The sequence below is a fragment of the Manacus candei genome, unplaced genomic scaffold (assembly GCF_025592945.1).
Source record: "Manacus candei isolate 608988 ecotype Guabito, Panama unplaced genomic scaffold, ASM2559294v1 h1tg000089l, whole genome shotgun sequence".
NCBI classification, from domain to species: domain Eukaryota; kingdom Metazoa; phylum Chordata; class Aves; order Passeriformes; family Pipridae; genus Manacus; species Manacus candei.
Window position 1 is genome coordinate 2,234,245 of NW_026138137.1, and position 14,006 is coordinate 2,248,250.

The 14,006-nt window shown below is 50.6% G+C and overlaps 1 protein-coding gene across 1 annotated transcript; it reads left to right on the top strand.

Annotated features, from left to right (window-relative positions):
* The first annotated feature begins 260 nt into the window (after nt 1-260).
* Nucleotides 261-3,443, top strand: MNX1 (motor neuron and pancreas homeobox 1). Its single transcript, XM_051812875.1, has 3 exons — nt 261-873; nt 2,856-3,016; nt 3,108-3,443. The coding sequence occupies exons 1-3, from the start codon at nt 261-263 to the stop codon at nt 3,441-3,443; spliced, it is 1,110 nt and encodes a 369-aa protein (XP_051668835.1).
* The last annotated feature ends 10,563 nt before the right edge of the window (nt 3,444-14,006 follow it).

Genomic DNA, 14,006 nt, shown 5'->3' on the forward strand with positions numbered 1-14,006 from the left:
ATCCCGGAGTCCCCCGGGGTGTGTGCGGGAGGGGGCGGGCGCTCCGCCGTGACGGGTGGGCGGCGGGGCCAGTGAGGGGCGAGGCCGCGGCGGTGCGGGGCCAATGGGAGCCGCCTGCGGGCCTTGAAGGGGCGCGCCCCGCGGAGCGCGGCCGCAGTGCCGCCCCCGCCGCCGGGAGACGCGGCCGGCCTGGGGCAGCCCAGCGGTCCCGCCCGCCCACGGCCGCCTCCCTCCCTCCTTCCCTCCCGCCGGCGCTCCTCATGGAAAAATCCAAAAATTTCCGCATCGACGCGCTGCTGGCTGTCGACCCCCCCAAGGCGGCGGCGGCGGGGCAGAGCGCGCCGCTGGCCCTGGTCACCTCGCTGGGAGGCAGCGGGAGCAGCAGCAGCGGGAGCGGCAGCCCGCCGTCCTCGTCTTCCTCCTCTTCCTCGTCGTCCTCTTCGTCCTCCTCCGAGCATCCCGCCGGCGGCCCCGCCGACTGCCTGCGCACCGACAGCCCGTCCCCGCCGCGGCTCCTGGCCGCGCACTGCGCGCTCGTCCCCAAGCCCGGGTTCCTGCCCGGGGCGGGCGCGGGAGCCCACCCGCACCACCACGCCTCGGCGGCCGGCATGGCCCTGGGACTGCACCCCGCGGCGCCCGGCGGGCCGGGAATGCCGGCGCAGGCGGCCCTGTACGGGCACCCCGTGTACGGGTACTCGGCGCTGGGCGGGCAGCACCCGGCGCTCTCCTACCCCTACTCGCAGGTGCAGGGAGCGCACCCCTCGCACCCCGCCGCCGACCCCATCAAGCTCAGCGCCGGCACCTTCCAGCTGGACCAGTGGCTCCGGGCCTCCACAGCCGGCATGATCCTGCCCAAGATGCCCGACTTCAACTGTGAGTATTCTCCTCCCTCCGCAGGGCAGCCGCGTCCCTTCCCTCCCCTGTCCCGCTGCGGGGGCCTACCGGCAGCTGCCTCCTTCCGAGAAGGGAGAAACCTCCTCCTACCCCCGCCTAAATAAATTGCAGAGTTAAACCTGAGGCGATATTCTTATTTTTTGAAAATTTTTTATTAAGAAAAAAAGGAAAGAAATAGCGGTCCACAATGGAAACGGGGAGGTGCGGTCACCTCTCCGTTCCCGGCCCTTGAGGAGCCCCGGGCAGCCCGGCCTCTCACGGCAGGTTAAACGGGAAGGTGGCAGATCTCTCCCTGCCTTTGCAAAACGCCCGTTCCGGAGGGTAAAAGCCGCTGGGGAGGGGAGGTGGGGGTGTTGTGTTTAGGGCAGGGGCAGGAATCCCCATGGTGTCCCCCAAAATCCCAATTTCAGTGTAGTCCCCCCCCAAAAAGCGGGGTGGCAAGTCACATCACTCGTGCAGCGTTCTTAATTTTATTTATCTTTTATAGGAAATAGGCTTTTAATAATGATGTCGGGTCCTCTGGGTAGAGGGGTGTAGGGAGGATCTGGGGTCGGCCAAAAATGTGGGGTTCTGCGCTCCCTGGGGATAACGAATGGACAAATATAATCGGAAGGGTGTAGGTTTGGGCCCAAGGAAGGCTGGGATCGCTGAATGGAGCCAGGCGATCCCGGAGTCCCAGCAAAGCGCGGAGCTGAGCTCTAGGCCTCGCGGCGATGGGGACCTTGCATGCATCTGGTTTAAGCAAAGATCATTTTCGGAGGTGTGAGCTCTCGGTGGGAATGGCCGGTTTAACAATACCGGAGGTGTAGTTTTACGAAAATCATGCCAGGAAAAGAATTGCGATTTTTTTTTTTTTCTCCCCCTTCTACTTCGCACACACATTCTCAGACAAAAAAGTCCTTTGTTTTCACTCGAATTGGGGTTGTTTAGACTGGAACATTCAGGAAGAAAAAATAATTAGGAGAGCTGTCAGAGCCCTGCCTCTCAAACAAGGGGCAGAGGGGAATAAATAACCGAGCGAAACGGGAATGGAGCCTCGGAAAATCGCACGGCGGTGAGAAAATCTCCCGGGCGCTGCGGCCGGGAGCGGACACTGTCCTTTTCTTTCTGCCGCTTTAGCGAGCTGCCACCAACCGCGGCCGGGGAGCGGGAGCCACCCCTTCCTAGATTTCTGATTTTTCTAAACCAAATAAACCAAAGTAGCCAAAATACTTCCAGACATGGGTCGTAGCGCTGCCCCGGGGGTGTCCGAACCCCACGAAGGGGCTCAGTCCCCGTTTGCTCGCCGCTGGATTTTTTTTTTCCTCATCTTTTATAAATCCTTAATTTTGCTTATTATTTTTGAACGTGGAAACTACGCCTTTTTTTTTTCCCCTTTCAAATATAGTTTTCCACCCCTCGCTGCTGATTTACGCCCCGAGGGGCGGGCGGTGACCGGCACTCCCAGGGCGGTGCGGAGCAGGCCCCTGGCTCGGTCAGGGTCCCGGCCCGCCGGAGGGGTGCCCGCCTGCAATCCCGCTAATTAAACGGATATGGGCGGGCTGGGATTGCGGCAGGTTTAACTAAAACATTAAATGGAGCAAATTGCCGCTCCCTCGAGAGCCCAGTGCCCCTTCGCCGCGATCTCTGGCTTCGGTTTATTGTCTCGCGTTTGTTAGGCTCTTGGGAAATCAAGAGACATATTTTGCTTTATTTAAAAGATTAAATTTAATTTTTTTTTTTTTTGGTCCCTGTGGGGAATCCCCTGACACTATGAAAGCCGGAAAACCTCGGAGCCGGGGGACTTGGAGGCTGGAAGAAATCCCTGCCTCGGTCCATGCTCCGGTGGATAGTTGTCCATCCTTGCTTCACACACACACACACAGAGTCTTTCCTCCCTTCCCACGGCCCTCCCGGGGGATGCGCGGGCACGGCAGGGCGGCTCCGCGCTCACCTCCGCGCTCCTCTCTGTCCTTTCCCAGCCCAGGCGCAGTCCAACCTGCTGGGGAAGTGCCGCCGGCCTCGCACGGCCTTCACCAGCCAGCAGCTGCTGGAGCTGGAGCACCAGTTCAAGCTCAACAAGTATCTCTCGCGGCCCAAGCGCTTCGAGGTGGCCACGTCGCTCATGCTGACCGAGACACAGGTGAGTTCCCGCGGCGAGGGGCGGGTGGGGGACGCTGCCCTCGGGGGTGGCGGATGAGGTGATGTGTGTGTGCGTGTCCCGTCTCCCGCAGGTGAAGATCTGGTTCCAGAACCGACGCATGAAGTGGAAGCGCAGCAAGAAGGCGAAGGAGCAGGCGGCGCAGGAGGCCGAGAAGCAGAAGGGGGGCGGAGGGGAGGACAAGGGGGATGAGGACCTGCTGCTGCCCGCCCCCGAGAAGAGCGGCGGGAGGAGGATGCGGGAACTGCCCGACAGCGAACCTGAGGACGAGGAAGAGGAGGAGGAGGAAGAGGAGGTGGCGGCGGCGGCCGGGAGGTGCTGCCCGTACCACTCCTCCGACTGCTCCGAGGCGGACGAGGAGGACACGCAGCCCCGGGGCCGGCACGGGGCCCCGTCGCAGTCCCAGTGAGCCCCCCCGCACGCCCCGCTCCCTCCAGCCGTCCTTCCGTAGGGGAGCCCTGCCGCTCGTGGTTGGCACCGGCCCCACTCCCTCCCTTGTTCCGATTTCTCCCTGCTTGGAGAGGGATGGAGAAGAGGATCCTCCGCATGCCGGGCGGGGAAGAGGATTTACGGTGAATACAGTGTTATTATTGACTGAAAAACAGACAAAACTTGAGCTCCCCACCCCCCATCCCTGCCCCCTGGAAGCTCGTTCCTTTCGCTAAGTATTGGAAGTGTTTTGTTCTTACTATATATCGGGAAAACTGTTTATGTCATGAACGTTAAAACTGCTGGAAATCTCAATACTGTCTTTATTTTTGTATATGGTATTTATAAAAAAAAAAAAATTACCTCTACTTATGCATGCTAAATTATTCCCTAGGCCCTCCCACCCTTGCGATGGGGTGGAAAATAAATGGCGTTTTGTACTAGCGGTGTATGAGCGCTGTGTGAGGGGGGAGAGATGCTCGGCGCTCTCGAGCCAGGGAATCCCGGTGTTCTGGGAGGTGCCGAAGCGCTCGGGAAGGAGCGGGGAACCCCTTTCTAACCCGAATTCAATCCGGTGTCTCAGCTGTCGTGTGATGTCTGACAGCGGCGTGGGGTTTTCCTGAGAGCAGCGCACGGGAGATGCGTATCCCGGGCGGGTTCCGTCGCGCGATGCTTTCGGGAATCCGGGAGAATGGCGGGACCAATCTCCCCCCTCGCAGGAGCAGCGCTGTCTTCCAGGGGCTGCTCGACTTCCAAAACAACGCGGGCCTCCGGCGGGTGGGAGGGGACTCGGGGCCCCCGTGCCCTCCCCGGTACCGAGGACTGGACCCCCCACCGTCCTCGGCGGCAGAGTGCGGGGTTTTCGATAACTGCGGGGATTTATCTCGCCAATAAATTTGCGGATCAATTAATCCCTGTCACCGCAGCTCTTCCTCAAATCAATTATAGCGAATTTAAATATAATCACTGGCTCATCCCCGCCAGCTCGGGGCCACGTCTGGCAATTCATCCCCGCGAATGAATTACGGGGCGGCTCCGCTCTGCTCCCGCCTAGGGCCGCGCAGGGGAGCGGAGGGACCCGGCCCCCTCATCCCGGGTGTCACCGCCTCGTGGGTCACCGCAGAGCCTCGGAGGCTGAGAACGAGGAGCTCTGAAACATGGAGCGTTCTCACTCTCATGCGTTTTTACAATTAATAATAATAATAATAATAATAATAATAATAATAAAAGGTATTTCCTACAAACGCATGTTAACCTTTCAAATGGAAACAGCGTGGCCCCTCTAAACGGCTTCTATAAAAATCCGGCCCGCGAAACACAGGCTAGTGGATGCATGAGATTATGGGATGAGATTCAGGAAGGAAAAGCTTCAGGTGGGGCGGCTGGAGGTGCCATTCAGGCATTAACGCGGTTAGTTACCAGCTCCCCGGCCCTGCACGCACAGCGCCCCGGGGCGACACGCCAAAAATCACGATAAATCATAAAACCGGATGGATCCCATGTGTCAAAATACTTGATCGGGATAAATTTGATTTGGGATTGATCGATACGTACGCCCTTGGACGGAAACAATCACCTAGGAGTCTCTGATTTAAATTTGTAAACGATTTTCTTTCGGCCACAGGCTGTGAAGACTTTAGGGCGATAGAAGTATAAAGGCATCAATATCTCTGTGGTTTTCACGCCGCTTGCTGCGGCTGCGTCTTCGCGGGTGAACAGCCTTGCAGGAGCGCGCAATACCCGCGCAGGGCCGCGGTGGCTCCTCCACCCTAATCCCGGTGACACGTCCGAGTTACTGTCATCAGGATTTACCTCTTGCTCACACCTTGAAATGTCTAAACCGTATCAGTCTGGAGGACACATCGTTATCTTAAAAAATTATCTATAAATGAAATATAATGCATAGCGTGCATAATAATAATAATAACAACAACAATAATTATTTTAATTATAATTAATAATTTTCAAGAGGTATCTGGGATCACCTCCCCGGAAAAAGATCTTCCCTCAGTCATTAATTTCCAGTTAAATACCCACTAAATAAACTGGCAGATGTGCCCCATCGGAACAGAAATTTTCTGTATGCCCAAGAGGTGTGTGTCCAAACGTGTCCCAGCCCCATGAAAACCAGCCTTGCGGGTACAGGCAGCTATTCACGGACTCGGTATCAAAGTCCTACCGGTGTATTGTGTCTGTCTCAATAAAATTAATCTCTTTAAAGCCCAGCGTCTCACAAGAATACCTTCAGTGTTCCAGACTACAAGGGCAAATATGTTTTTCAGATTCTGTTTTTATGGACGGATTAAAGTTTATTTTCCATAATAGGGCACCTAATAAAACTCATAAAGCTCTGTCAGTCTTACAGCTGGTGGCCTCATTTAACACTTTCACTTCGTAAATCATTTTACAACTTACCAGGTGTTTCCAAAACTGAAAGGAAAGGAGGGGGGAAGAGAGCAAGAGGGGGAAAGAGAAATTAAAGTCACTTAAAATATAGATACAGTCCTTTGGCGGTGGCTGCGTTTGCATTGTCGCTTGGACGGGCTTCAAAGAAGGTGTCGATCCCAACGGGGGAGAAAAGCCTTTTAATCAGGATTTCCCACGCTCTTTTGAAGTGCGGAGGCTCGTCCCCACGTGCAGGGCAATCAAAGGCTCAGGGTGATTAGCGGAGCCGGTAACATGCGCGACACGCGACACGCTCCGCGCTCTGCGCCGCGCCCCGCCCGGCCCGGGGAAGCTCCGCGCCCGCCCCTCGAGCGCCCTGGGCCGGAGGGGTCTCTGCCGGAGGTGCCTCGGGGTTTGCCCAGCCTGTCAGCAGCAAAAGGGCCCGTTGTCACTCGCGCCCCAGGTCAGCCAGAGGCTGGAGACGGAAGGGATGCTCTCTCTGGCTGAGCATCGCTCGGAGTCCCCCTCTCACCCAGCTCCGGGGTGCCCTCCCATCCAGCCTCATCCCTCTGCTCCCGACCCCGGTATTCCTCACCCTGCCCCAGGGGCCTCGTAATTCCAGTTTACCTCCACCCCACCCAAGTTTCCTGAAAAAAATATGGGCCTCCCTGCACCCATGCCCAGGGTCTCCCCCACCCAGGCCTGGGGTGCCCCGTTGGTGCTGGTGGGGTTGCAGTGCCTCGAGCCCCAGAGCAGGCAGGGCCAGCAAGGCTTTAATCTAAACCCCTGTTTGTAATTTCATTATTCTGCCGGTTCCCTCCCCCAGACACAGTAGGTAACAAGCCTCTTAAAACTTTCATTGCTGTACTTGAGAAGTGGTAAGTATGAACATGGACCTTTGGTAGGCATTTTACTTTAAAAAGCAACATGGTTTGGGCATGGATGTCATTAACTGGCAATTTCATAAGCATTAAGTGCTAAAACAAAAGAACCAAAATAGGATCCATATGTTCCAGGTAAACCTGCTAAAAGTCTTTCAAATGGGAAACCATAAATATATAATCTCCCTCAAACTCTCTGTGAAACTGCTGGGAATGAAATACTCCACTAGCAGAAAGATTATTGATTATTTCTGAAGCCTAAACTGTTATGCTCATCCAAAACTAAGGGATTAATGTTCTATTTCTCTATTTCTCAGTAAGACCCCATCCCATACTTCTTCATCCTCCTCTTACACCCCTTCCCTTTATGCTTGAGGGGCTGGACACAGCAGGGCCGTGGTGGGAGGACTGCATTCTGCATCCCTGCTGCTCCCTGAGTGTGCTGGCAGCTGCATCACTCCTGTGGATCCTTCCTGGCTCTGATCTCTGTTACAGCTCTGATTCCTTTGCTGGGGAGCTACACTAAGGCTTGGTTTCACCAGAGACGCCCCAGGATGGTGAATCTTGGTGTAGATTCCCTTTCTTTTCCAGCTTTCCCCTTGTGTGCTGTGAGTGCCAGGATAACCACACCATGCTTCATTCTTTTTAATTCCTGAGCCAGGCATCTCTCCTGTGATGTGCAGGGTGCTTCTTGGTCAGCTGTTTGAATTCCATGAACAGCAACACAGGACAAATAGTGAAAGGGATTAAGCTCCCAGGGGACCTTACTCTCCCTCAGGTGTTGTGTAGTGCCCAAATTACAGTCTTTCTGTCCCCAGAATGGTGGTTCAGGTCTGGCCAGAGTTAAATACCACCTGCACATTATTCTGGGAATTAACAACTGTGATACAGATCTTTCATTTTTCACTAATACTCACGCAACCAGAATAACATCAATGGTGGATTGGGGTTGCCCTACATTAGAAGAGGTGGTTCTGTGATTTCTGAGACTTTTTGCGTCATTTTTCTTGCCTTGAAGGTTGTGTAATATCTCCTCCAAACAGTCTTCTTCAAGGGTAGTGGACCCAGAAGGTATTTACTGTGTTCTTCTCCCTACTCTGAGGACTGAAGTATTTTAATTTAGCTGAAGTCCTGGGTCAAAACAGAAGCATCTGCAATGGAAATGGGATCACCTACAACATGTAGGTGGTCTTTCTCTGATCACAAGATACTATAAAAATTTGGTTTTCATGTTTCTCTAGGAAAAGAAACAGTTTTTCCTGAGTTAGTCTAACTGGGACTGGTTTCTAAAATGAGTAGATGAGAATAAAAATACCCTTTTCCTCTAGAAAAACCCAGCAGAGCCAGTGGCTTGCAATGAATTGTGTAGCTGCAAGGATTAGTTCCATTTTAATGCTTGCAGAAAGGACATTTGCAGGCAGATCACAATTTCCTCTAATTAATCCATTATTTTAAATTATTATTCACAGGACTTCTGTTAATGTTCTTGGCCAATGGTAGCTTTGGGCAGGTGGTACCCATGTCTGAGGAAGGAGCACAGATAGGCAATGCAGAAGCCTCTAATTCAGCTGCCTCCTCTCTTCCCGCTCAGAGGAGATGGGGACAAAGAATTCCTTTTCCCATCCAGCTCTGCTTGGCTGTGGGTACCATTTCCATAAATAATGATTAAAAAAAAAGGCAACCAGCATGGATTTTAACGTGAGGCTGGAGCAGGGGAGCAATCTGAATTTAGAACAACATCTCAAGGCATGGGGCAGAGTGTCCATTGCTTGCTATCCCTGGATGCCCTTTCTGGAAAGTACGTGGAAGCCAAGCACAAGCCGCCTCCAGCGCTAATTTCTGCAGTGTAATAGCAGCTGGCAAAGCACAGGGGTCTGCGGAGACGATCTAATGATTCTTTCTGGACTTCAACATGATGAATCTATAAAGCATGCATTGCTGTAGCAGCTAGGTGCAATTTTAGAAATGTTAATGAGTAATTACACAAAGGTTGTCCACAGTCATCGATGTTAATCACTGTTCTTTTGCCAGGGATAATTAAGATGACACTTCAGCAGCATCAGCCAGTGGTTCCCTGTGTCTGTGCTGTCTCCTTCTCCCCTCCCAGCTCCTGCTGTGGCTCTCATCCTCCTTCAGGGATCTCTTGACTCCCTTTATTCCACCCATGCCCTTAGCCCCCATCTTTTCCGAAGGGCCTGATTGACCATAGATTTTTAAGCTGTTTATGAACATTTCACGTGGTCTTGTGAGGGTGAGCTGAGGGTGCTGGGAGAAGCAGATTTGGGTGATATGAGGCTGCCTCTATACTCCTGCTCAGAGCATCACAGCGCTCAGCTCTGTTCTGCAGGTCACTTGTTTAGACAATGTGTGCAAGTTATTTCACCTTTCTTCAGCCTCTGCCTCATGAAACAGGTGGTCTTCTCACCTTTTTTGCCATGTTGTGTCTCTTGGAGACCTGAAGAATGGATCATGGCCAGTATAAATGACCACCATGGAGGAGATGGAATAACAGCTGTGTGATTTGTTGTAATAAAACTTATACATTTTATCCATATTTTCACTCTTCAGCCCGTGATCAGATGCTGTTCAGTGTAACACAAGTTTCAGGTCACAGAAAGCCCGTGATGGAGGTTTTAGCAGAGGAGAGATACCCCACCTGTGCCACTGTGGGCAGGTGAGGGGTGAGTTCACTCAGGCCTCTCCTGCAGATTTCCCAGGTAAATGAGTGGAACTGCCTGTTGGCTCCCTGGCTGTAGGATAGTGAGGACACGAGCGTGTGACCTGTTCACCTGCAGGGACCACAGACAGAGTCACATTGAGAACGGGAAGGCCAACCCAAGGAGTCTAAAGTTGGATCACTCTCAGGGAGCAGGAGCTCCTGGCAGCTTGCACCATGAAGAAGATCTGTTGTGTTGTCTTTGAAGCTGCCCTGAGGGGACACCACTCCTGTAGTAACTCAGAACCTCATGGGTGCCCTTTGCTTTGGGGATGGGAGGAAGAAATCCCTTTCGTCAGCTAAGGATGGCAAGATACCTGAAGCCCCCACTCCTTTATTCCTCCAAATCTTCATCTTCAGGAATGATAAATACATATATAGGTTAGATTTAAGGGTCAATTCTAATAACAGAGGAAAATGGGCTAATGTTGAAAAGGCTTAAATGTGCCCTTCTGCAAAACCTGTTGATCCTGTGCCTCTGACAACTCCACGTCAGCCCTGTGTAGCCCTGGCTCCTCCCTGGAGGAGCCCATTTCAGGGAAACTGTTACTCAGCTTCTGTGAGGGTGTCAAAAACTTGGCCAGGAATAAAGATCTGCTTCCCCAGCCCTTAGCAGTGTGAAGGCTCCCTAAACTCACAAACCTGGTGTGAGGTTTCACAGGAACAGGGCAGCCCAGAAGCATGGATGGGTCCAGTGTCTCTCCGGATCTGATTCTCACATTGATTTCAGACCAAAGGTAGGAAACCTGAACTGATTCAAAACCCACAGCAGCTTTTAAGATGACTTAATGCCTGCTGCTCAAGCTCTGAAGCGTTGGTGAAGAGTTCCCTTGAGCCTCCCTCAACAGCTTTTATCATCACAGGAACCATTTAAGAGTCTCAAATGCCATCCCTATCTTACTGCAGTGCTTCCTCATCCCTGCCACACAGTACCTGCATAATCCCTGGTGTAATAAAAGTCTTCAAGAGACCCACAGACTTAGTCTTAAACCATTTAGGTAGGGAAATTTGGAAAGTAAACACCATCTAGCCAACATTTTAAGGGTGAATTGAACTACAGAATAAGGAAAAAGAAATTCCATTCAGAGTCTAAGGCTTTGGCTGAGGAGGAAAGATGCTTTTGTGAATAAGGTGCAGGCCAAGGAGATGCAATCGAGGTGACTTATTTTTCCCCAAGGTGACACCAAACATAACTTATTGTCTCTATACTAGAAAAACATATTGTTCCATCCCCTGGCTGTAACCAACAGCTGCTCCCCAGTGGCTTCACTGCCTCCAACAATATTCCCTGCTATTTCACACCAGAGCTGTGTTGGCCTGTGCACCCAAGAGAGAATTGAGGGTACTCTTACTGTCTGAATGGTAAAAGGTCCATAATGGAGTTTCTAATGGAAAATGTGTCACAGTTGGAAATCTCTCACTTATGAAAATGAAACAACCATCTCACTGTAACTGACAAAAGACTTTGAAGGAACTATTAAAAAACGGTCTCTATTATTTAATTTTACTCAGTACCTCTCATTCTAGTAGCATTGGTTAGGCATTTCCAAATCACTTTGAAGTGAATTCCACTCCATTCACATGAGGTGGGCTGGTTTTGGTGTGTGAATTTCTTTGTCCTAGGACACAAGTTTTAAGGAACTTTTGGTGCCAGCTGGCTCTCCCCAAGCTTATCCTTGATAAATGCTCATTCATTTCCTTAAAGTGTTATTAGGGAAACCACGTGGTATCCGATTTGGAATTGTGCATGAATCTAAATTAGCCAAAGTCTTACTGTAATTAGTTTTAAAGCAAGGCTGCAGGTCACACCAGAATTTGGGGATAGCACAGCTGTTTTATATGGGCAGCTGTGATGTCCATCCCTGCAGGCCTCCTGGTAAACTAAGCTTTACTGGAGGGTGAAGGAAAGTTCCTCCAGGAGATGAAATCACAAAAAGTGGCATATGGTAAAAGAGTCATATCTCTACCTACAATTCCTGAAATCAGTCCAACCCAAAAAGTCTTCGTTAAAACATGCACTCAGCCTTTTAAAATCGACCCTATGGATCACATTGTCTCCTGAAAACAAAATTGCTTCACCTACTGCAGGAAAAAAAAAATCACATACTGACTCTCACACACACATAGCCAGGCACTAAGCTGCAATTACACTCAGTGCAACAAAAATTTGAGTATTGGAGTTACCACTTGCATATTTATTAAGCTGAAATCACTGTCGCGCACAATTGGCACCGCGCTGCTCGCGGGCTGTAACTTCTCACGTCCAGAGTTCACCCGCAGAACAATGGGAATCAAACGATCCCAGATGTGCTCTGAGCACAGTATTGGGTTGCACACCTTCCCCAGCGCCAGGCAGGGCAGACCCGCCGTGTCTGCGCCTCCCGAGCACGACTGACATCAACCCGTCATCCCCGGGGCGCAGGACAATGGAAAAACGGCAAGTTGGAAAAGCCCTGCAAATACTTGGCCCATTCAGGTGCAGTGTTAAAACCCTGCCAGAAGGACTTGCCTATGATTTATCAGCGTAACACTCCGGCCAAAGCTAAAAACCAGACTTCGCTGCCCCGTTAGTTTTGATACAGAAAACAGAGAGAGTTTAAAACATCGCTGTCCAGCTTAAAAGAAAACAAAAATCCAAACTGCTGTAATGAGTGGATCGTGCTGTTTCAAGGGGGAATTCAAATGTGCTGCTACATAGCTCAAAAATCAAACATCCAGCTTTTAGTTAAATGCATCTAAAGAAAATGACGCCGTGTTTTCCACTGGCTTGTCAGGAGTAAGGATTGCTGTTGCAACCGTAGCTTTGGTTTTCCAGCACAGTGTATTTTTACCAACCCAAAGCTCTTTTCCTCTCGTTAAGTAGCAGCTCCCCTAAACCTCCTGTATGGAAGAATTTTGGACGTTTTAAGTGGCATCTCTGTCCCTGGAACCATCAGGGAACATTTCTCACAGAGGTTTGGTGTTGGCTGACACACCAATACTCAACAGGAATAAATCTCAGTTTTGGGTATGTGTGTTATTGAGCACTTATTCCGTGGCAGACAAAGCAAAATGTGTCCCAGCTGGGTGTAACTTCCCCAGCAGCCTCTGCTGGCAGGCAGTGCTGAGTGTGCAGTCCTGCAGGAAGCTGCCTGCCAGCATTTTCAGTCTTGCTGCTGTTCCAGAGAGACGTTATAGCACTGACAGCCCTGCTGTAAGGAGGAGACACTCCAGCCGGGCCAGCTCTGCTGGGACAAGTTTTTTCTCCAGGCTTAAAAGTATATATATAAAAAAAAAATTCTATATATTTTCTGTATATAAAAAAACACATTTAGGCACACACGTAGACATGTACAATACCCATAAAATATGTGAATATAAAATAATCTCAGCTTTCCTTTTCACACATGCTTTATATCCTTTATGTCCCTAGGATGCATTGATGGCAGAAGCGACAGCTTGCAGACACATACGTACATCAACAGCAGACTCTGCCAGGCCTTCCACCTTTGGAAAGCTGTGGCAGTCTGGCCAGTAGGACCATGGAAAAAATTGTTAAATATGGCAAGATCCAGGACTTAGGAATTCACATTTATCTTGGAATTGTCTAATTTTTGTTGGACAGTTACTCCCTCACCAAAGCACAGCAGGAGGGCAGGACTTATGCAGAATCACCCACAAAAACTGTTCCTGCACCATGACTGTGGCTGGCAGCATATTTCATCTGCTCTCCTTGAAAAGTCATTTTTTAAAAAAACCCTATGTTTTTACATAAATATGGCAAATATAAAAGCCGCAGGCAGGTAAAAACTGTTTTCCTCAGAAACAAAGGAATGGCTCTGATAACATTAAGTTTGAATAAAACATACCAGACTTTGGGATAAATAATAACTAATTCAAGTGTCACTGTAAAAAAAAAAAAAAAAAAAGCAATTGCAATGTTCGACTGTAAGGTTAAAACCATCCCCTCTAATTGCACAGCAACACCTGCATCCACTGCCTCAGGCAACTGCAGCAAGTGAATAGACTCAGACCCATAAAACTCCTGGCAATCCTGCCACTGCAGCAAAGTGTGGTCAGCTCTGATCACTGAGCACAGTGCTCACACCAGGGACAGGCAGCCTGTCACCCCTGATCTAAGGAAGATGGTTTGAGATTTATCTCGAGGAGCAAAGTCACCTCAACCTCCCTGCTAGAGCAGTGTGTTTCCATTTAGGTGTTATTAAACCACAAACATGTTCACACACTGGGTCTACCTAAACTCCTACAGAAAAGGTAATTAATTAGGTGGCTGCTGCAGTCTAGGGGGAGCAATTTTTACTCAGAGTCCCATGCGTTCCACAGCAGCCAGCTTCTAGGGGCTGGCACAGATTTTCCCCTGAGTCCACACTCCAAAACTTAAATACAAGGTTTGGTGTGGTTGGTTGTAAGGCAGCTCACGCTGCCTGAAGTTGTGACTTTTGTAGCCATCAAAATAGTGTCGATTCTGCTGCTGCCCATGTTTCTGTTAATTGGCATGAATTCCAGAAATATTGTAACTTAATTTTTTTCTTCTTCTGTCTTGTTGCATCTATGATGCAAC

Coding starts and splice junctions, on each gene's coding strand:
- MNX1 (XM_051812875.1), top strand. CDS start 261: ATGGAAAAATCCAAAAATTTCCGCATCGACGCGCTGCTGGCTGTCGAC. Junction 874..2,855: donor CAAGATGCCCGACTTCAACT/GTGAGTATTCTC, acceptor GTCCTTTCCCAG/CCCAGGCGCAGTCCAACCTG. Junction 3,017..3,107: donor TCATGCTGACCGAGACACAG/GTGAGTTCCCGC, acceptor CGTCTCCCGCAG/GTGAAGATCTGGTTCCAGAA.